Below are 21,827 nucleotides of genomic sequence, written 5' to 3'. Positions count from 1 at the left end.
CTCCTGCAGTACATCTCTCCTGTATATACACTTCCTCCTGCAGTATATCTCTCCTGTATATACACCCCCTCCTGCAGTACATCTCTCCTGTATATACACCCCCTCCTGCAGTACATCTCTCCTGTATATACACTTCCTCCTGCAGTATATCTCTCCTGTATATACACCGCCCTCCTGCAGTACATCTCTCCTGTATATACACTTCCTCCTGCAGTACATCTCTCCTGTATATACACCCCCCTCCTGCAGTACATCTCTCCTGTATATACACCCCCTCCTGCAGTGCATCTCTCCTGTATATACACCCCCCTCCTGCAGTACATCTCTCCTGTATATACACCCCCCTCCTGCAGTACATCTCTCCTGTATATACACCCCCTCCTGCAGTGCATCTCTCCTGTATATACACCCCACTCCTGCAGTACATCTCTCCTGTATATACACCCCACTCCTGCAGTACATCTCTTCTGTATATACACTTCCTCCTGCAGTACATCTCTCCTGTATATACACTTCCTCCTGCAGTACATCTCTCCTGTATATACACTTCCTCCTGCAGTATATCTCTCCTGTATATACACCCCACTCCTGCAGTACATCTCTCCTGTATATACACCCACTCCTGCAGTACATCTCTCCTGTATATACACCTCCTCCTGCAGTACATCTCTCCTGTATATACACCCCCTCCTGCAGTACATCTCTCCTGTATATACACTTCCTCCTGCAGTACATCTGTCATGTGTGCACTGGACTCACTGCTGCATTTTATACATATATGCTAGCCACCTTAGGCATGTTAGTAACTCTGCCGTGTAACCCATGAGGCTCTGCCCCTATCGCACCTCACAGGAGCCACTACATTCTGTACCCTGCACGACAGCCTGATAGATGGACAGCCGACTGATAATGTGTCTTCCTTTCCGCAATTGTATTGCTTTTGGTTACAGTAACAAAGCAAGTCACATGGCTGGTCACATGACACGACCTCAGACACGCATCCAACCAATCAAGGCACTTGGTTCACAAGCCAATAACAGCAGCTCTGTTCGTGCTTGCTCTATATTTGCAGTTCTGATTGGATAGGACGCTGGGCGGGGCTAGGCTGTGGGAAGTGTATGGCTGCGTGTGTGATTGTCGCCACTGCTTCCGGTACACAGTGATACACACACAGCAGACATGGCGGAGCGGTGCGCAGTGGCGGAGCGTGCGCGGTACTGGGGAGCGCGTCTGTAGGGAAGATAACACGGGTACGTTATCAGTATGTGCGCTGTCAGTGCTGCTCTGTGCGCATGCTCTTTCTGCTGAGCTGCAGGCAGTTTAGTGTCTCTGCTCTTTTTCAGCAGCCATAACTTTTCTTTTTCTCTTACTTGGCTGTGTGAGGGCTTGTTTTTTACTGGACGAGTTGTGGAGGGAATTGCTAGTGCATTGTCAGTGTGGGGGTTTGTTTTTATTATTTATAACTTATTATTTAAATGTGATGTGTCTGGGTGATTGTCCAGGTCAGAGCGACTGCAGCAAAGCTAAACGCTGTATGTTTATTATTTCTGTGGTTTAGTAAATGAGATACTTCGTAAATAAAACCCAATCAATGGAGGCGTCACCGGGAGCTGCCAGCCCGTCACCAGGCGTGTCACCTACCTGCCCGGTCAGTGGTGGGTTGTGTGTAAGCAGCATTTATATCATGGCTGCCATGGGACTGCAGGGAGAAAATGACGCTCTGTTCCCCCTGCAGCTGCGTGTGCACGGGGCGTGATAACGTTGGTGACTCGCGGCTACCCGGCGGCTGCAGGGACAATATAATCCCATTTTCCCCTCTAGCAGCTCTACCAGTAACACTGCCAGACATAATTTTATAGGAGTTATTCAGAACTTTATTTTTATTCTATTGGGCTCAGAATTTATAGGAATGTAGTTGCTAACTACCTTCTCTACCCTGTGACAATCTGATCTGGGTCACGGACCTCTTCTGCCAGCGATTCTTCTGTTTCTTGTGTCGTCACCTTGACAGAGCATCTTCTTCTCTTCCTCTCTGCTCTGTTAATGGGCCATCACTGCCAGTGTCATGCTGGTTGATGGCTGGCTCGCCACTGTTTAACTGTGTGGAGCTGGCTGTTAATCTGCATGATTTCGGCAGTGACACCTCATCGACAGAGTGGACCAGAAGAGAGAGGACAGATGTATTGATGTGAAGTCAAAGGAAGCGGGAGAGATGGTCGCTGGGCAGAACAGTCATGTAGTTATCAGCAATGTGCCAGTAAGTTCTTTGCTCCATAGGAAAAATACCACAAGGCCCTGGATAACCCCTTTGAACGCTATTACCTACAAATATCTGCAGGTAAACAGCAGTTTCCCTTTAAATGCAGCTGTCAGATCTACATAACTGTAATTAAGTAGAGATCGGAGCTAGCTCTGATCACCACTGTTAGATGTTGGTGCTGGCATACACTTTGCACAGAGAATTAACGGTTTAAGTGGCCATCTGTTATTCACCTCCAGCTATTCTACATGTTCAAAGTGCTTTCCTATACATTACAATAGCCATACCATATTATTCATCTGTTTTTCTTGTAAAGAATGGGTTTTCTCATTTTGTAAGAAATGTTCCTACTTCACTTTCTAGGGTCACAAGTCCTTCCAAGATGGCAGGTCGTCGGAAACGTGCAGCTCCAGTCAAACTGGATGATGGAGCAAAGAAGCTGCTGAATTGGAACATGCATGAAGATAGAAGGAATGATGTAACGCTGGATGAGGATGGTGCACCGGATGAGCCGAGTACATCACTTTCCATCATAAATGACACTTCTGAAAGGTTCTCATCCTTGGATGAGTCTGAAGGTCCAAGTTCAAAGCCACAAAGAGAAGACAGTAATGATTTCATAGACCCCTTGGATCCATTATCTGTAGATCTTAGTTTATTAGTCTTGCCCTTTCCTGGTTATGATGGCTGGAGAGCTTTGCTTGGTGAATTCAATCTTCATGTTTCATCTGGGAATAATTTTAGTTCAGACTTTCATGAGTGCAGTCTTACATTGACTAGTACCTCTTCCTCCGGACATGCCCAGCTTTTGCTTTGTGTGGAGGAATCGACTGTAGATGTTGACGGGTCTATACAAGAATCCGGCAATATAAGATCAGAAGAGGTTTTTGTGGAAACTTCACTTGGCGGCCAAATGCTGGAAGACATAATGTGGTTGCAGAAGAAGAAGCTTATTGCACTTTATCATAGGATAACCCATAATGATGAGCTTAAGGTAATTCATTATGAGGTTGGCTCTAATTGTTTCACTCTCTGATCAGTGACGTTCTGGTTTCTTCAGAAATACAATACACCTTCTGCTTTCTCATTGGTTTCATGTGGATGGTTTCTGAATGGGCAGAATAGAGCTAAGGTGCATTTACACTGGCTGATTATCATGAACAAGTGTTCCTATAAATGCTTGTTTCCACTGATCAGCATTTTGATTGTTCGTCTGGTGAAGTGATTTATAATCGTGCTTTAAAAATCATCTTTTTCCACAGCATATCTTTTGTAAACAGGACCTGTGCTTCCGAGAACAATGGCAGCCGACACGATGAGGACGATAGATTACTGCCCTTTCTGATCTTATTTGAAGAATGGTCTGCCTTCTAAATAGTATATTAAACAATACTCGAGAACCAAGTAGCCAATTGGCAATCATTTTATGGATGTCATCGGCCAGTGTAAACAAGCCCTTAGCCAAAGGTGTCTGGCAACAGCTTATCTCACTGAGAGAAAATGGTTGGTTATATGGGATTGCTTTACTCCTGCTATCTACACTCTGTGCAGAATTATTAGGCAAGTTGTATTTTAGAGGATTATTTTTATTATTGATCAACAACTATGTTCTCAATCAACCCAAAAGACTCAAATATCAAAGCTTAATATTTTTGGAAGTTGGAGTGTTTTTTTGTTTTGTTTTTTAGATTTGGCTATTTTAGGAGGATATCTGTTTGTGCAGGTAACTATTACTGTGCAGAATTATTAGGCAACTTAATAAAAACCAAATATATTCCCATCTCACTTGTTTATTTTCACCAGGTAAACCAATATAACTGCACAAAATTTAGAAATAAACATTTCTGACACGCAAAAACAAACCCCCCAAAAATTAGTGACCAATATAGCCACCTTTCTTTATGATGACACTGAACAGCCTTCCATCCATAGATTCTGTCAGTTGTGTGATCTGTTTACGATCAACATTGCGTGCAGCAACCACCACAGCCTCCCAGACACTGTTCGGAGAGGTGGACTGTTTTCCCTCCCTGTAGATCTCACATTTTATGAGGGACCACAGGTTCTCTATGGGGTTCAGATCAGGTGAACAAGGGGGCCATGTCATTATTTTTACTTTGAGCCCTTCACTGGCCAGCCACGCTGTGGAGTAGTTGGAGCATTGTCCTGCATGAAAATCATGTTTTTCTTGAACGATACCGACTTCTTCCTGTACCACTGCTTGAAGCTGTCTTCCAGAAACTGGCAGTAGGTCTGGGAGTTGAGCTTCACTCCCATCCTCAACATGAAAAGGTCCCACAAGTTCATCTTTGATGATACCAGCCCATACCAGTACCCCACCACCACCTTGCTGGCGTCTGAGTCGGAGTGGAGCTCTCTGCCCTTTACTGATCCAGCCTCTGGCCCATCCATCTGGCCCATCAAGAGTCACTCTCATTTCATCAGTCCATAAAATCTTTGATAAGTCAGTCTTAAGATATTTCTTGGCCCAGTCTTGACATTTTATCTTATGTTTCTTGTACAAAGGTGGTCGTTTTTCAGCCTTTTTTACCTTGGCCATGTCCCTGAGTATCGCACACCTTGTGCTTTTTGTTACTCCAGTAACGTTGCAGCTCTGAAATATGGCAAAACTGGTGGCAAACGGCATCTTGGCAGCTTCACGCTTGATTTTCCTCAATTCATGGGCAGTCACTTTGCGCCTTTTTTTGCTTAACACGCTTCTTACGACCCTGTTGGCTATTGTTTGGTGATCACGCTTCAAAAGGTTGGCAATTTCAAGACTGCTGCATCCCTCTGCAAGACATCTCATAATTTGGGACTTTTCAGAGCCCGTCAAATCTCTCTTCTGACCCATTTTGCCAAAGGAAAGGAAGTTGCCTAATAATTATGCACACCTTATATAGGGTGTTGATGTCATTAGACAACACCCCTCCTCATTACAGAGATGCACATCACATGATTTACTTAATTGGTTGTTGGCTCTCAAGCCTGAACAGCTTGGAGTAGGACAACATGTATAAAAAGTATCATGTGATCAAAATACAACTTGCCTAATAATTCTGCACACAGTGTAAGATCAAGCATACACATTAGCTGCTTGACCGGTTTAACCAAAATAGCAAATACGGTTCCCATTCATTTTTATGGTCAGGTGTGCTTAGTGACCCACAAATTAACGAGAGATAAGTTTTTAGAACTTCTCCTTCACTTGACCATTTGTAAACTAAAGTGATTTTTGTTTACAGCTCCACATGACTGTATAAGTGCGGCATATATCTTCAGTTCTTGACATTATTTCTGAAAAGTGAAATCTCATATAACCATCATTAATCCACACCATAAAGAACGTTTATCATTGCTGGAGGCTCAGATGATCACTAGAACTTGGTCCCCCAGCAATGATGGATATCACCTATCTCTGTAGAGGTTATACATTTTATTCTGTAGTATGATTATCCCCGCTCGCTCTTATTGCAGTGCTTGTGAGGGTTTAAGCCAATGTAGCTCCCAATAAGACAATACAAGGGTCCATGTTCCTGGTGGGCTTACCTCTCCTTACACATCCATGCATACATCAAGTAGAACATTGGCACAGCACACCATTCTGCTGAAGTGGCTTTAGTATGATCTAAAAGATCACCCACTACCAGTGCATATGTTATAGTGTTTCGGATCTATTTTGTAACCTTCAACAGCTGTGATCCCTTAGGGAGCCAGTACAGTGTGTGACCCAGAAGACAAAAAGGAGGGTCTTCCTTGGGTTTACTTGTGTGATTATTGCGGTGGAGTGGATCTGAATAAAATCAGATGAAGTACTCTTGTGCTGTTCCATTGTTCTGCTTCATGCACTCCCTTGTGCTGAAGGTGAAATAGATTAATCATATGGGATATTACAAAGTAGTGAACATATATTCTCTTAAAACTTTAGTTTATTGATAACCCCTTTGCGACATGCGCCGGACTAGTACGGCGCATGTCGCTTCTCTCCCTTTGATGTGGGTACCGGCACTGAGCCCAAATCTTTCCCGGTACATGTCAGCTGTTTTGATTAAAAGCCTCACATTGAAATGCCAGGCTTGGCATGGCGCTCTCCACAAGGAGAAATGTTACCCCTTAGATCCCAAAATTGAGCTTTAAAATTCACGTCAAGAACCTGTGTGAACATGCCATAAAGGTTCTCAACGTGGTGCTCCTAAATGATTGCATTGCTTTCTGCAGACTGGCAGCATCGGCATAGAGCAAGGCCACTTATATTGGCAGGAGCCATCCAGCTACAGAGCAGTACTCGTGCTTCCATGCACGTGCCCCCTACACCCTGACTGCCCCCCCCCCCCCCCCCCCCCCCCCGATAAACGGCCAGTAGCATACAAAATGAGCAGCAAACTCTAAAATGTAAATTCCCTTCATTCTTGAGAAGGGATTTTTAATATGAAATTTGCCAAGTGGCTGCTTAAATGCACCTTGCAGTTTTATCCATTTATAATGAGACATTAATTTTTTTTAACCCCTTATTGACTGTTAGGCCGGAGTCTCACTAAACGTGTGAAAAATCGGTCCGAGTCTCCCTGCCGAGAGTCACACTAGTGTAATGCAAGTGTCATGCGAGTACAATCCAATTTTTCCACCTAGCATCCAATTTACTGTACATCTGAATGCAATACGATTTTAACATGAGCTTTTACATACAGCAATTCTGTGATTTACACATTGTTTTCAAAGGAAATATATATATATATATACACACTGGCATTTTATGTGCCGCGCACAGTATAATCACAGCATGACAGGTTAGAATAGATAGATATATACACAAAGAATACATAGAAGAAAGGCCGGCAATTTACAAAGTACATATAGATTATATATATATATATATATATATATATATATATATATATATATATATATATATATATATATTCAGTGACAAATACAATTAGTGCAGTGTGCATGCAAATTATTGAATATGTATTTAATAAAACATTATTATTTTTTTTTTAAATGGGGTGTGCTTCCGTTCAAGTTTCGTAACCAGCCGGGGGAAAGCCGACGGCTGGGGGCAGATGTTTATAGCCTGGGAAGGGGGTAATACCCATGGAGCTTTCCAGGCTGTTATCAGCTCACAACTGTATACTTAAAATGGGGGACCCTAAAAAAAAGTGACGTAGGGTTCCCCTATAATTAATGGCCACCAAAGGCTATGCAGACAGCTGCGGGCTGATATTAATAGCCTAGAAAGGGGCCATGGAAACTGGACTCCCCACCCCTCCACGCTAAAAACATCAGCTCTCAGCCGACCCAGAAAAGTCGCACCTCTAAGATGCGCCAATTCTGACATTTATCCTCGCTCTTCCAGCCTGCCTTGTAGCATTGGCAAGTGGGGTGATAGTTGGGGTGTTGATGTCACCCTTGTATTGTCAGGTGACATTAAGCCTCAAGGTTAGTAATAGAGAGGTGTCAACAAGACGCCCCCATTACTAACCACATAGTCGCATTGTAAGAAAACACAAAGACACCCAGAAAAAAGTCCTTTTAATTGCAAGAATGAGGCTCCTTTAACCCCTTTCTGACCTCGGACGGGATAGTACGTCCGAGGTCAGAACCCCCGCTTTGATGTGGGCTCCGGCGGTGAACTCGCATCAAAGTCGGAACATGTCAGCTGTTTTGTACAGCTGACATGTGCCCGCAATAGTAGGGGGGCGGAATTGCGATTCACCCGCCGCTATTAACTAGTTAAATACCGCTGTCAAACACTGACAGCGGCATTTAACTAGCGCTTCTGGCCATCGGGCAGGAAATGAGCGCATCGCTGACCCCGTCACTTGATCGGGGGTCAGCGATGTGTCGGCATGACAACCAGAGGTCTATTGGAGACCTCTATGGTTGTCGATGCCGGATTGCTGTGAGCGCCACCCTGTGGTCGGCGATTATAGCAATGCAGTAATTCTGCTACATAGAGGCGATCTGAGCACCGCTCCTATGTAGCAGAGCCGATCGAGTTGTGCCAGCTTCTAGCCTCCCATGGAGGCTATTGAAGCATGGCAAAATGAAAAAAAAAAAAAAAAGTTTTAAAAAATATGACAAAAATAAATAAACGTTTAAATCACCCCCTTTCGCCACATTCAAAGTAAAACAATAAATAAAAAAAAAAAATCAAACCTACACATGTTTGGTATTGCCGCATTCGGAATCGCCCGATCTATCAATAAAAAAAAAGGATTACCCTGATTGCTAAATGGCGTAGAGAGGAAAAAATTTGAAACTAGAATTACGTTTGTTTGGTTGCCGCAACAGTGCATTAAAATGCAATAACGGGCAATCAAAAGAACATATCTGCACCAAAAATGGTTTCATTAAAATGTAAGCTCGGCGAGTAGAAAATAAGCCCTCATCCAACCCCAGATCATGAAAAATGGAGACGCTACAGGTAACGGAAAATTGCGCTTTTTTTTTTTTTTTTTTTTTTAAGCAAAGTTTGGAAATTTTTTTGCCACTTAGGTAAAAAAGAACCTTAGACATGTTTGGTGTCTGTGAACTCGTAATGACCTGGAGAATCAAAATGGCAGGTCAGTTTTAGTGAACCTAGCAAAAAAGCCAAACAAAAAACAAAAGTGTGGAATTGCACTTTTTTTTTACAACTTCACCGCACTTGGAATTTATTTTCCCATTTTCTAGTGCACGACATGCTAAAACCAATGATGTTGTTCAAAAGTACAACTTGTCCAGCAAAAAATAAGCCCTCACATGGCCATATTGACGAAAAAATATAAACGTTATGGCTCTGTGAAGGAGGGTAGCGAAAAACTAAAACGCAAAGCCGAAAAAAGCTGGGGTCATGAAGGGGTTAATAGTCTTAATTCAACCATACTTACGACCTCACCCATTCCCAGGATGTCCTTGTCATCTGCAAAAGAGTTAAAAAAAACAAACAATAGTATTTTTCACCTTTCTGCAGAGATGCTGCTAATCCATTTATCCTACGACAGGTCCAGCTCTGCTATATCTAGATGGTAAGCTGCATGATGCAACCATGCAGCCTGTCATCCAGCAGGCACACTGAGCATGGTGTGCTCAGTGTCTCTCCGTGAACTCCTATTACCTATATGATGGCACAGCGAATGTGAGAAAGTTCTCCTGCCCATGGTGCAGTCAGACAGGTTCTGCGAGTTCACAGCCATTGAACTCCCTTTACCTTTCTGATGTCAGCGCAAGCGCTGTGTGTCTACTTACAATGTGATTATGGAGTTAGTAATGGGGGAGTCTTATTGACATCTTTCCGTTACTAACCTTGGGGCTTGATGTCACCTGACAATACAAAGGTGACATCAACCCCCCCAACTATCACCCCACTTGCCACCACTACAGGGCAAGCGGGAAGAGCGAAGCTAAGTGCCAGAATTGGCGCATCTTATAAATGCGCCTTTTCTGGGGTAGCTGAGAATTGATGTTTTTATCCTGGGGGGCATATTTATGGCCCCTTCCTAGGCTATTAATATCAGCCAACAGCTGTCTGCATAGCCTTTGCTGGTTACTAACCCCTTACCGGGTGTAATAGTGAGCCGATGTTGGGGTCCCTCCGGCGGTGAGCCCGCATCTTTCCACGGATATGTGCCCACAATAGCCACGGGTGGAATTGTGATCCACCCGCGGCTATTAACCAGTTAAAATGCCACTGTCAAACTCTGACAGCGGCAGTTAAATCACGCTTCCGGCCATCAGGCCGGAAATATGCACACCGGTGACCCCCTTCACGTGATTGCGGGTCACCGATATGTTGGCATGACAACCTGAGGCCTCCTGGAGACCTCTATGGTTGTCAGTGCCGGCTTGCTGTGAGCGCCACCCAGTGGTCGGCGCTCATAGCAAGTGAGCAATTCTGATCTGAACACCGCCTCTATGTAGCAGAGCCGATCGGGTTGTGACAGCTTCTAGTCTCCTGTGGAGACTATTGAAGCATGCCAAAAGTATAAAAAAAACGTTTTTTATAAAAATATATAAAAGTTAAAATCATCCCCCTTTCTCCCCATTCAAAATAAAACAATAAAAATAAAATCAAACTTACATATATTTGGTATCGCCGACTTCAGAATCGCCTGATCAATGAAAAAAAAAAAGGATTAACCTGATTGTAACTTTTTTCCTTGCTACACCGTTTAGCAATGACAAAATTATTTTTTTTTGATCGTCGTGACATTGCATTAAAATGCAATAACGGGTGATCAAAAGATTGTACAGTTGTGGCCAAAAGTATTGACACCCCTGCAATTCTGTCAGATAATACTCAGTTTCTTCCTGAAAATGATTGCAATCACAAATTCTTTGGTATTATTATCTTCATTTAATTTGTCTTAAATGGAAAAACACAAAAGAGAATGAAGCAAGAAGCAAAACATTGATCATTTCACACAAAATTCCAAAAATGGGCCAGACAAAAGTATTGGCACCCTCAGCCTAAGGCTGCTGTCACACTAGCAGTATTCGGTCAGTATTTTACATCAGTATTTGTAGCCAAAACCAGGAGTGGGTGATAAATGCAGAAGTGGTGCATATGTTTATATTATACTTTTCCTCTAATTGTTCCACTCCTGGTTTTGGCTACAAATACTGATGTAAAATACTGACCAAATACTGCTAGTGTGACGGCAGCATAATACTTGGTTGCACAACCTTTAGCCAAAATAACTGCCACCTACCGCTTCCGGTAACCATCAATGAGTTTCTTACAATGCTCTCCTGGAATTTTAGACCATTCTTCTTTGGCAAACTGCTCCAGGTCCCTGATATTTGTAGGGTGCCTTCTCCAAACTGCCATTTTTAGATCTCTCCACAGGTGTTCTATGGGATTCAGGTCTGGACTAACTGCTGGCCACCTTAGAAGTCTCCAGTGCTTTCTCTCAAACCATTTTCTAGTGCTTTTTGAAGAGTGTTTTGGGTCATTGTCCTACTGGAAGACCCATGACCTCTGAGGGAGACCCAGCTTTCTCACACTGGGCCCTACATTAGGCCGGCGTCACACAATACGGTCCGTATATTACGGCCGTAATACGCTGAAAAGTCCCGAAAATAGTGGTCCGTAGCTCCTCCGTAGGCAGGGTGTGTCAGCGTTTTTTGCGCATGGCATCCTCCGTATGTAATCCGTATGGCATCCGTACTGCGTAAAAGGCTCCCAGGCTTTCTAGGAAAGTTCCCACGATCTATGAACAGCCAGCAGAGGGCGCCTCACCGCAAATGAAGCTAAATATAGATCATTGATCTATATTTAGCTTCATTCCCTGAGGTTTTGCAGCAAGGAGCAGCCTGCATTAGCGGAACTCCTTGCTGCAAAATGTTTTAACCCCTTCAGAAGGATTTACATCGTTGGACTTTACAGATCTGCGGAAGGTAAGTATATTGTTGGTTTATTATGTTTTTTCTTTTACAGAACGAGGGTCTTCAGTGATTGGATTGGGCATTAAATAAAATATGACAACAACCTTTGTTTTTATTTCATAAAAATAATTTTTAATAATGTGTGTTTTTTTTTTTTTTAACCCTTTCATTCAATTGGATTAATAATGGATAGGTGTCATAATTGACGCCTCTCCATTATTAATTAGGCTTAATGTCCCCTTACAATAGCAAGGTGGCATTAACCCTTCATTACCCCATATCCCACCGCTACACGGGAATGGGAAGAGAGTGGCCAAGTGCCAGAATAGGCGCATCTTCCAGGGTCTTCCGTGGACCCTCTCCAGGCTATTAATATCTGCCCACAGTCACTGGCTTTACTACTCTGGCGGAGAAAATTGCGCGGGAGCCCACGCCAATTTTTTCCGCCATTTAACCCTTTAATTTAGTAGATAGAACGGCCAAATTTTGCAGATACACACTACTGACATTAGTAGTGTGGAATCTGCAAAAAAAAATGGAGAGAAGACATGGTTTACTGTATGTAAACCATGTCTCAAATCATGTCGGGTTTAGGAAGGAGAAAGAAAAAGCCGGTAATTGAATTACCGGCTTTCAAGCTGTCTAGCGCTGGAATAAATATTAATATATATACATATGTGTCTCACTGACATATATATATATATATATATATATATATATATATATATATATATATATATATATATATATATATATATATATACCTATTCTATGTGTACACATTTATTCTACCTATTGGACTGGAAGCTGTCAGTGTGATTTTACTGTACACCGCACTGAATTGCCGGCTTTTCTCTCTAACAGCGCTGCGTATTTCTCGCAAGTCACACTGCTTGTCCGTGTGTAATCCGTATTTTTCACGCTTCCATAGACTTTCATTGGCGTATTTCTTGCGCAGTACGGTGACAAACGTAGCATGCTGCGATTTTGTACGGCCGTAGAAAGCCGTATAATACTGATCAGTAAAATACGGCAGATAGGAGCAGGGGCATAGAGAATAATTGTGCCGTATTTTTTGCGAGTTTTACGGACGTAGTTTCTGCGCTCTTACGTCCGTAAAACTCGCAAGTGTGAAGCCGGCCTTATGCTGTAAAATTTGTTGGTAGTCTTCAGACTTCATAATGCCATGCACACGGTCAAGCAATCCAGTGCCAGAGGCAACAAAGCAACCCCAAAACATCAGGGAACCTCTGCCATGTTTGACTGTAGGAACCGTGTTGTTTTCTTTGAATCCCTCTTTTTTTCTCCTGTAAACTGTGTTGATGCCTTTGCTCAAAAAGCTCTACTTTTGTCTCATCTGACCAGAGAACATTCTTCCAAAATGTTTTAGGCTTTTTCAGGTAAGTTTTGGCAAACTCCAGCCTGGCTTTTTCATGTCTCCGGGTAAGAAATGGGGTCTTCCTGGGTCTCCTACCATACAGTCCCTTTTAATTCAGACGCCGACGGATAGTACGGGTTGCCACTGTTGTACCCTCGGACTGGAGGGCAGCTTGAACTTGTTTGGATGTTAGTCGAGGTTCTTTATCCAACATCCGCACAATCTTGCGTTGAAATCTCTTGTCAATTTTTCTTTTCCGTCCACATCTAGGGAGGTTAGCCACAGTGCCATGGGTTTTAAACTTCTTGATGACACTGCGCACGGTAGACACAGGAACATTCAGGTCTTTGGAGATGGACTTGTAGCCTTGAGATTGCTCATGCTTCCTCACAATTTGGTTTCTCAAGTCCTCAGACAGTTCTTTGGTCTTCTTTCTTTTCTCCATGCTCAATGTGGTACACACAAGGACACAGGTTGAGTCAACTTTAATCCATGTCAACTGGCTGCAAGTGTGATTTAGTTATGGACAACACCTGTTAGGTGCCACAGGTAAGTTACAGGTGCTGTTATTTACCCAAATTAGAGAAGCATCACATGATTTTTCGAACAATGCCAATACTTTGTCCACCCCCTTTTTTATGTTTGGTGTGGAATTATATCCAATTTGGCTTTAGGACAATTCTTTTTGTGTTTTTTCATTTAAGACAAATTAAATGAAGATAACAATAACAAAGAATTTGTGCTTGCAATCATTTTCAGGAAGAAACTGAGTATTATCTGACAGAATTGCAGGGGTGTCAATACTTTTGGCCACAACTGTATCTGCTTTAAAATGGTATCATTAAAAACGTCAGCTCTGCACGCAAAAAATAAGCCCTTACCCAACCTGAGATCACAATTTTTTTTTATTTTTTTTTTTTGTAAAGTTTAGAATTTTTTTTTCACCACTTAGATAAAAAGGAGCCTATACATGTTTGGTGTCTATGAACTTGTAATGACCTGGAGAATCATAATGGCAGGTCAGTTTTATCACTTAGTGAACCTAGTAAAAAAGCCAAACAAAAAACAAGTGTGGGATTGCACTTTTTTTTTCACTATACTTGGATTTTTTTCCCTTTTTCTAGTACACGACATGGTAAAAGCAATGGTGTTGTTCAAAAGTACAACTCGTCCTGCAAAAAACAAGCCCTCACATGGCCATATCGATGGAAAAATAAAAAAGATATGGCTCTGGGAAGAAGGGGAGTGAAAAACGCAAAACTGAAAAAAGCTTTGGGGGTTAAGGGGTTAATTATAGGGGGACCCTATGCTTTTTTTTTTTTTTTTTTCAGGGTTCCCCATTTTAATAGCCATTAAAGACTATATATACAGTTAGTAACATAGTAACATAGTTAGTAAGGCCGAAAAAAGACATTTGTCCATCCAGTTCAGCCTATATTCCATCATAATAAATCCCCAGATCTACGTCCTTCTACAGAACCTAATAATTGTATGATACAATATTGATAGTAACATAGTTAGTAAGCGGATATTAACAGCCTGGGAAGCTCCATGGGCATTACCCCCTTCCCAGTCTATAAACATCTGCCCCTAGCTGTCGGCTTTCCCTCTGTTGGTTACGAAACTTCTACGGAAGCCCATGCCGTTTTTTTCCCCAAAATTATTCTTTTATTAGGCTATGTGCACACGTTCCGGATTAGCCTTAGGAATTTCTGGTGCAGATTCTGCCTCTCCCGGCAGAAAACGCAGCTGCGGATTTGTCGCGTTTTTTTGTGCGGATCCGCAGTGTTTTTTGTGCGTTTTTGCTGCGGATTTTTTGCGGATTTACTGCGTTTTTTACCCCTGTGGATTTTATAATGGAATGGTTACAAAAACGCTGCAGATCCGCAAAAAAGAAGTGACATGCTACTACTTTTAATCCGCAGGGTTTCCGCACCGGATTTTCCGCAACGTGTGCACAGCTTTTTTTTTTTCTCTCATTGATTTACATTGTACTGTAAATCAATTGCGGATCTGTAGCGTTTCTGCACCGCAAAAAACGCTGCGGATCCGCAGAGAATCCGCAACGTGTACACATACGTTTAATACATGTACAGTAATTTGCACACACACTGCACGAATTGTATTTGTCACAGACATCTATATATCTATTCTATGTGTATTTACTGTATGTAATCCATATCTTCTATCCTGTCGGCTCCTGCAGTGATTTTACAGTACACAACAGATGAATTGCTGGCTTTTCTTCTATCTATGTAATATATATACATATATGTGTGTGTGTGTCACTGACCTCTATATATCTACCGTATTTTTCGGATTCTAAGATGCACTTTTCCCCCCCAAATTTGGGGGGAAAATGAGGGTGCGTCTTATAATGCAGATATACCCTACCGGCCGCAGAGGAACAGGGTCCCAGGGTCACTGCTGGAGGAGGCAAGAGTGGAGCGTTGCCGCGATCTGGGATGAGGGGGTGTTTGGATGTGCGGCACTCCGCTGTGGGTGTCCTGTGCTGCGGGGGCTCTGCCGACATTTTGTGAAAGCCCGGAGCCCCCGCAGTTACATGGCTTCCTATGCGGCGGTCTCTGGGAACATGGCTGCCGGGGGCAGCACATGCGTAGATGGAGATCTCGGCACCAAGCTCTCGGGAGATGAGATCTCAGAAATCTTATCTCCTACCTACGCTATCAATAAATAAATAAAAAGGCGTAGGTTGACCTGGATTTTTGATAGCCAGCAAGACAAAACTGACAGCTGAGTGCTGCAACCCTCAGCTGTCAGCTTCAGCAAGGCTGGTTATCAAGAATAGAGAGGTCACCACTCTTTTTTAATTACTTAAATAATTATAAAAAACATCGTGGGGTTCCCCCTATTTTTGACAAAGAGCCTTGCTAAAGCAGACAGCTGGGGGGACGGTATTCTCAGGCTAGTAAGGGGCCATGGATATTGACACCCATCACCCTCCACAGCCTAAAAATAGCAGCCCGCAGCTGAATTCTGGCACTTTGCCCAGCTCTTTCCACTTGCCTTATATCGGTGGCAAGTGGGGTAATATTTGTAGGGTTGATGTCACCTTTGTTTTGTCAGGTGACATCAAACCCATGGATTAGTAATGGAGAGGCATCTATAGGACACACGTATCCATTACTAATCCTATAGTTGTATGGTAAATAAACACACAGCAAGTATAAAGTCTTTCGTTTGAAGTAAAAAAAAAAACACACCTTTATATCTTTATTTTCCAATCCATTGAAGACAACATCTCCTGTAATAAAACAATGATATCTTTCACCTGTCCGAAATTCTGTCCCACGCCGTAATCGATGTCTGGGGATAAATAGTTTTCAACCTGGACGGTGCCAAGATGCAACCATCCTTGCTGAAAACCACTGATGAATGAGCTGCTGCGAGCTCAGCCTCAGGGACTAGCCTCTTTGATCTGTGGTGAACTCTGAGTTTTTCTCACGGTGCCGAAGTTACTGTAGTTCAACCCGGCTGGGAACGCAGCCTCAGTGACCCACGGTAACATCAATGAGGTCACTTATGCTCCGCTCACAGCAGGTCATTCATCATCGATTCTCCGCCTGGATGGTCGCATCTAGGCACCATCCAGGTTGAAAACCATTTATCCCCAGACATGTATTACGGCGTTTGACAGAGCGACGGAGAGGTGAGGGATGTTGTTTTTTTTATTTTTGTTGTATTACAGGAGACATTGGCTTCAATGGAATGGGTGTTAGGTGAGTATAACTGTGTTTTTGTTATTTTTAAATAAAAAAGGAAAAGTGTTTTGTTTTTATTTCTAATAAAAGACTTTATATTTGCTATGTCTTTATTTATCATACAACTATAGGATTAGTAATTGATAAGTGTCTTATAGACGTCTCTCCATTGCTAATCCGTGAGCTTGATATCACCAGACAATACAAAGGTGACATCAACCCCACAAATATGAACCCCACTTGCCACCGCCACAGGTGACATCAACCCCACAAATATGAACCCCACTTGCCACCGCCACAGGATAAATGGGAAGAGCCGGGCAAAGTGCAAGAACTGGTGCACCTTATAGATGTGCCTTTTCTAGGACGCTGCGCGCTGCTATTTTTAGGTTGGGGTGGGTCAATATCCATGGCCCCTTACTAGGCTGAGAACTTGAGAATACCAGCCCCCAGCTGTCTGCTTTAGCAAGGCTAGTTCTCAAAAATTAGTGGGAACCCATGCCATTTTTTTATTATTTATTTAAATAATAATACAAAAAATGCATGGGGACCCCTCTATTCTTGATTACCAGCCTTACTAACACTGACAGCTGAGGGTTGCAGCCCACAGCTGTCAGTTTTGCCTGGCTGGTTATTAAAAATACAGGTGAACCCAAGGCGGAATTTTCATTCATTCTTTCATTTATGTATTGATAGCGCAGGCAGGTGCTGATGAATACTCTTAGCCATAATCTGCTCTCACTGTTACCGTGTTTCCCCGAAAGTAGGACCCCCCGAAAGTAAGACAGGGTGGGGGTTTCAGGGGGGTCCTCCAATGTAAGGCCTCCCCCGAATGTAAGGCAGGGTTAGGGGGGCCGCTATGAAATGTAAGGCCCTTACCTTTGGGCCGCTGCTGTCCCCCATTGGGTCCCCAGGCTCCAGAGGTGTCCTCAGGTGCAACTGGGCGGGTCCAGCGCTCATGGGGTTAACTCGCCGTTTTAACCCCGCAATCCGCCCAGCTCAACAGCTCATTGGCCGCCCCTGCTCCCCACGTCACCGCCGGCCCCCGGCTCGAGCGCTGATTGGCCAATCAGCTCGAGTGCTGATTGGCCCAGCAGCTCGGGCTGTAATTGGCCGCCCCAGCCCCACGTCACCGCTGTTTCCCTGCTGATTGGCACAGCATTCCCTGCAGCACAGGCCTTCCGCACCCACAGCCGCACCGCAGAGGAAAACGTCCAGCATTTAAAAACCAAGTAGGGAAACATGTACTGTATAGGGTATGGGGCTGTGTGCAGTGGGATACGGCACTGTTATGGGGTATGGGGCTGTGTGCAGTGGGATACGGCACTGTTATGGGGTATGGGGCTGTGTGCAGTGGGATACGGCACTGTTATGGGGTATGGGGCTGTGTTTAGTGGGATACGGCACTGTTATGGGGTATGGGGCTGTGTGCAGTGGGATACGGCACTGTTATGGTATGTTAATAAATGTTAATTTATTGGTTAAAAAGAAATTGTCATTTTTTTTTTCGGCTAATGTAAGACCTCCCCCGAAAGTAAGACAGGGTGGGACTTTTTGGGGTAAAATTAATGTAAGACAGGGTCTTACTTTCGGGGAAACACGGTATTAGCGGCAGCAGGTGTAGGCTGATGGGAGTAGTAGTTTCATCAGTCGCCACATCCTCTCGCTGTTATCAGTTGAATATAACTCTCAACATTCTCCCCTGCTTGCTCTGATCACTGGGAGAATGATGAGTGGCGAGGGGAACAATGCTAACTGTACTGCTGCTTCCCTGGCATCTGTACGTGCGGTACTGATTCAGTACACAGTTGATACATGTATGCCACAAATATTACACACATGGACACTGATATCTCCGGTACTGGTTTTTCCGGTAGCGGAAATATCAGGACACATGAAACCAGCTTTAGCCTGCGGGTGACCAATTCAGCGGAAATGTGGTATTAAATTGTGAGATTACTTTTCATTGAATTGAAAGGCCAACTATACAATACACAGGCATGGCCTTTCTGTTCTTGCTGTGGCTAATAGATGGAGGTCAGAAGCAAAGAGATTCTACAGTTTTCTATATGAAATGTTTCAAATGACCTCTTTTTAAATTAAACTTAAGTATTTAAATAGTAATTACACTTTCTTTCTTTTTTTTTAAGAAATCAACAATCCAAGTGACGATTAGAAACTTTGTAAACTATCCTAAAGGGGTTGTTCCCCCTTATAAAACAATAGTACCTATACTCGCCTCCAGGTTCTCCTGGGTCTAGAGTGATATTATGACCACAGGGATCGCATGACAATCAGTGGCTGCGTCACTGTCCCCTCCTTTGGATGTAACCGAGCGCTGTGATTGCTCTCTCACTTCCGATGTCTTAAGGTACCGTCACACTAAGCGACGCTGCAGCGATACCGACAACGATCCGGATCGCTGCAGCGTCGCTGTTTGGTCGCTGGAGAGCTGTCACACAGACAGCTCTCCAGCGACCAATGATCCCGAGGTCCCCGGTAACCAGGGTAAACATCAGGTTACTAAGCGCAGGGCCGCGCTTAGTAACCCGATGTTTACCCTGGTTACCATCGTTAAAGTAAAAAAAAAACAACCACTACATACTTACCTACAGCTGTCTGTCCTCGGCGCTCTGCTTCTCTGGTCTGGCTGTGAGCACAGCAGCCGGAAAGCAGAGCGGTGACGTCACCGCTCTGCTTTCCGGCTGCCCGGCGCTCACAGCCAGAGCAGAGAAGCCCAGCGCCGGGGACAGACAGCGGTAGGTAAGTATGTAGTGGTTGTTTTTTTTTACTTTAACGATGGTAACCAGGGTAAACATCGGGTTACTAAGCGCGGCCCTGCGCTTAGTAACCCGATGTTTACCCTGGTTACCAGCGAAGACATCGCTTAATCGGCGTCACACACGCCGATTCAGCGATGTCAGCGGGACGTCCAGCGACGAAACAAAGTTCTGGACTTTCTGCCCCGACCAGCGACATCACTGATCACTGATCACTGCTGCCTGTCACACTGGACGATATCGCTAGCCAGGACGCTGCAACGTCACGGATCGCTAGCGATATCGTCCAGTGTGACGGTACCTTTATTTGTTCGAAGAAAGGGTGAGTGAAGCAGCCGCTGATTGGTGGCAGGAATCACATGATGTAATGTTATGCGAGCCCCAGGAGAGCCAGTGCAACACTTCTGGATTTGCGCCCGCACCAGAAGTGAATGTAGTTGTTATTAATATAATTGGGGGAAACATACTGATTGATAAGAGGTTGACCTAGTAATGGATAACGCTTTAAAGAAAAATAACGCCCTACAACGCACCTGCACTAATCAATTTTTTGTCAAAAATAGCTGAAATCTGTCTTCAGTGAAGGATCAGATTCCTCCTGGCCACAGAAGTCTATGGAACACAGAGCAGAGAGGAGCAGGAAAGCACAAGTAGAAAATGCTGCTAGTGCAGTGGGGAAACTATAGGATAGAAGTGATATAATTTAACTTTGTAACCGATGAGAGACCTTAGGAAACTGTGGACTTAAAGGGTTATTTTCAAGTTGTCTCTTGAGAAGCTCAAAGTTCTGACATCTCCTTGCTTCATGGTTTCTGGAAGGCCAGGCACTCCTCTTGGAGTGACAGCTGTAGTGAGTAGCAGAGCTGTAGTATTAGGCCGGGGTCACACTTGCGGGAGTCTCTCGCATCAATACCCGGCACTGCCTCCGAGACTCGGGAGCGGAGCGTTCAACTGCATAGAAATACATGCAGCAGAGCACTCCGGTCCTGAGTGCCGTCGGCAGTGCCGGGTATTGATACCAGAGACTCGTGCTGCACACTCAAGTGTGACCCCGCCGGCCTTAGAAGAATGATAAAGCTGCTGTAACATATTCAGATAACTAATAAACCATCGAAACAGAACATCCAAAATAATATAAATATAATCTTTATTAGCAGAGTAGCAGCATATATAAAAACTGAATAAAAAATTAGTGGAGCAAAGAAACCCCACTTCCCCAGGGAACAAACTACATAGGATAAAGCAAAAATATAGATTTCAGAGACATACGTGTAAAATTACATGATTCAGTGTAGGTCCATATAGTGCAGACTTGCCACACAAAAAGAATCCTTTTGTTGATGGATCCATTAGACTTAGACAAAGGGATCCGTTGCCCTTTGACTCCAATGTTGAAAAATGGATCCGGCAGAGATCAGTTGGTGAATAACCGACTAAAAACTTGTCAGCACGAGTTTTTCATTAATGAATTTCTACTTGATCTGACGGATCATCACTGGACATGTGAACATAGCCCTACAGCCACACACAGGACACTGAGGACATGGCTGATACCCTGAAACACAATGGAAACTTCTGCAAACAAATAAAAAGAGGCTAGATCGGCACTAGTAATTGCAATCAAACTAATGGAGTAACATATGGAGATAAATATCATTGTCTCAGTTCTGAGTCAGTTATAACGTAGTCACATATGGTGCTCAACAGGAGGCAGGCAATATCCAAGATTGGAACAGAAGAAAAAATTGTGGCACTTAGTCTGTGGCGAAAAAGTTTATTCCTTTATTACATGCAGAGTGGAGGATACAGACGGACAGAAAAAGAAAAAGTCATGGATGAAGCGCTTGGCAGCATGGAACTGCCGTCGCTCGTTTTTCTGTCTGTCTGTATCCTCCACCCGGTAGGTAATAAAGGAATCGCTTTAGCCACTGGCTGAGTGCTAGTTTTTTCTCTGTTCTTACTTTGGACAATGGAAACTTCTTTTTAAATTTTACTGTAATATGAATCTAAATAAGAGATTGCAGATTAAAGGAGGAATTGCTGGGATTTTTTTTTTTTTGTGTGCATTTTTTTGCGTTTTTGATTCCTTAAGTACAGTATTTTTTTGTATGTCTCGTGTCAATAGGCACTTTACAAATGTCATTCACTACTATGTAAAATGCTGTATTTTTCTAAATAAAATCTACACAGTTAAAACATATTTTCATTTTTTGGCATTTTTGTTTTAGAGTTTAGCTATTTTATATTGCCTTTCTAGAAGTGTCGTCATGACTGCTGCTTTACGCTTGATGCCAATAAGGTTTGTAATTTAGTCATTT

The 21,827-nt window shown here is 43.4% G+C and overlaps 1 protein-coding gene across 1 annotated transcript in view; it reads left to right on the top strand.

Moving 5' to 3' along the window:
- Positions 1-1,142: 1,142 nt before the first annotated feature.
- The window catches only part of SHPRH (SNF2 histone linker PHD RING helicase), a 144,472-nt gene continuing 123,787 nt past the window's right edge, over positions 1,143-21,827 (top strand). Inside the window, exons 1-2 of the mRNA XM_069769156.1 lie at positions 1,143-1,250; positions 2,624-3,254. Of these exons, the coding sequence (XP_069625257.1) occupies positions 2,643-3,254 (612 nt within the window). The 5' untranslated portion in view covers positions 1,143-1,250; positions 2,624-2,642. The remainder of the gene's footprint in view (positions 1,251-2,623; positions 3,255-21,827) is intronic.

This window comes from Ranitomeya imitator, chromosome 5 (genome assembly GCF_032444005.1).
Source record: "Ranitomeya imitator isolate aRanImi1 chromosome 5, aRanImi1.pri, whole genome shotgun sequence".
Classification (NCBI taxonomy): domain Eukaryota; kingdom Metazoa; phylum Chordata; class Amphibia; order Anura; family Dendrobatidae; genus Ranitomeya; species Ranitomeya imitator.
Note: the sequence above shows the minus strand (reverse complement) of the source record. Positions and strands in the feature narration are given on the sequence as shown.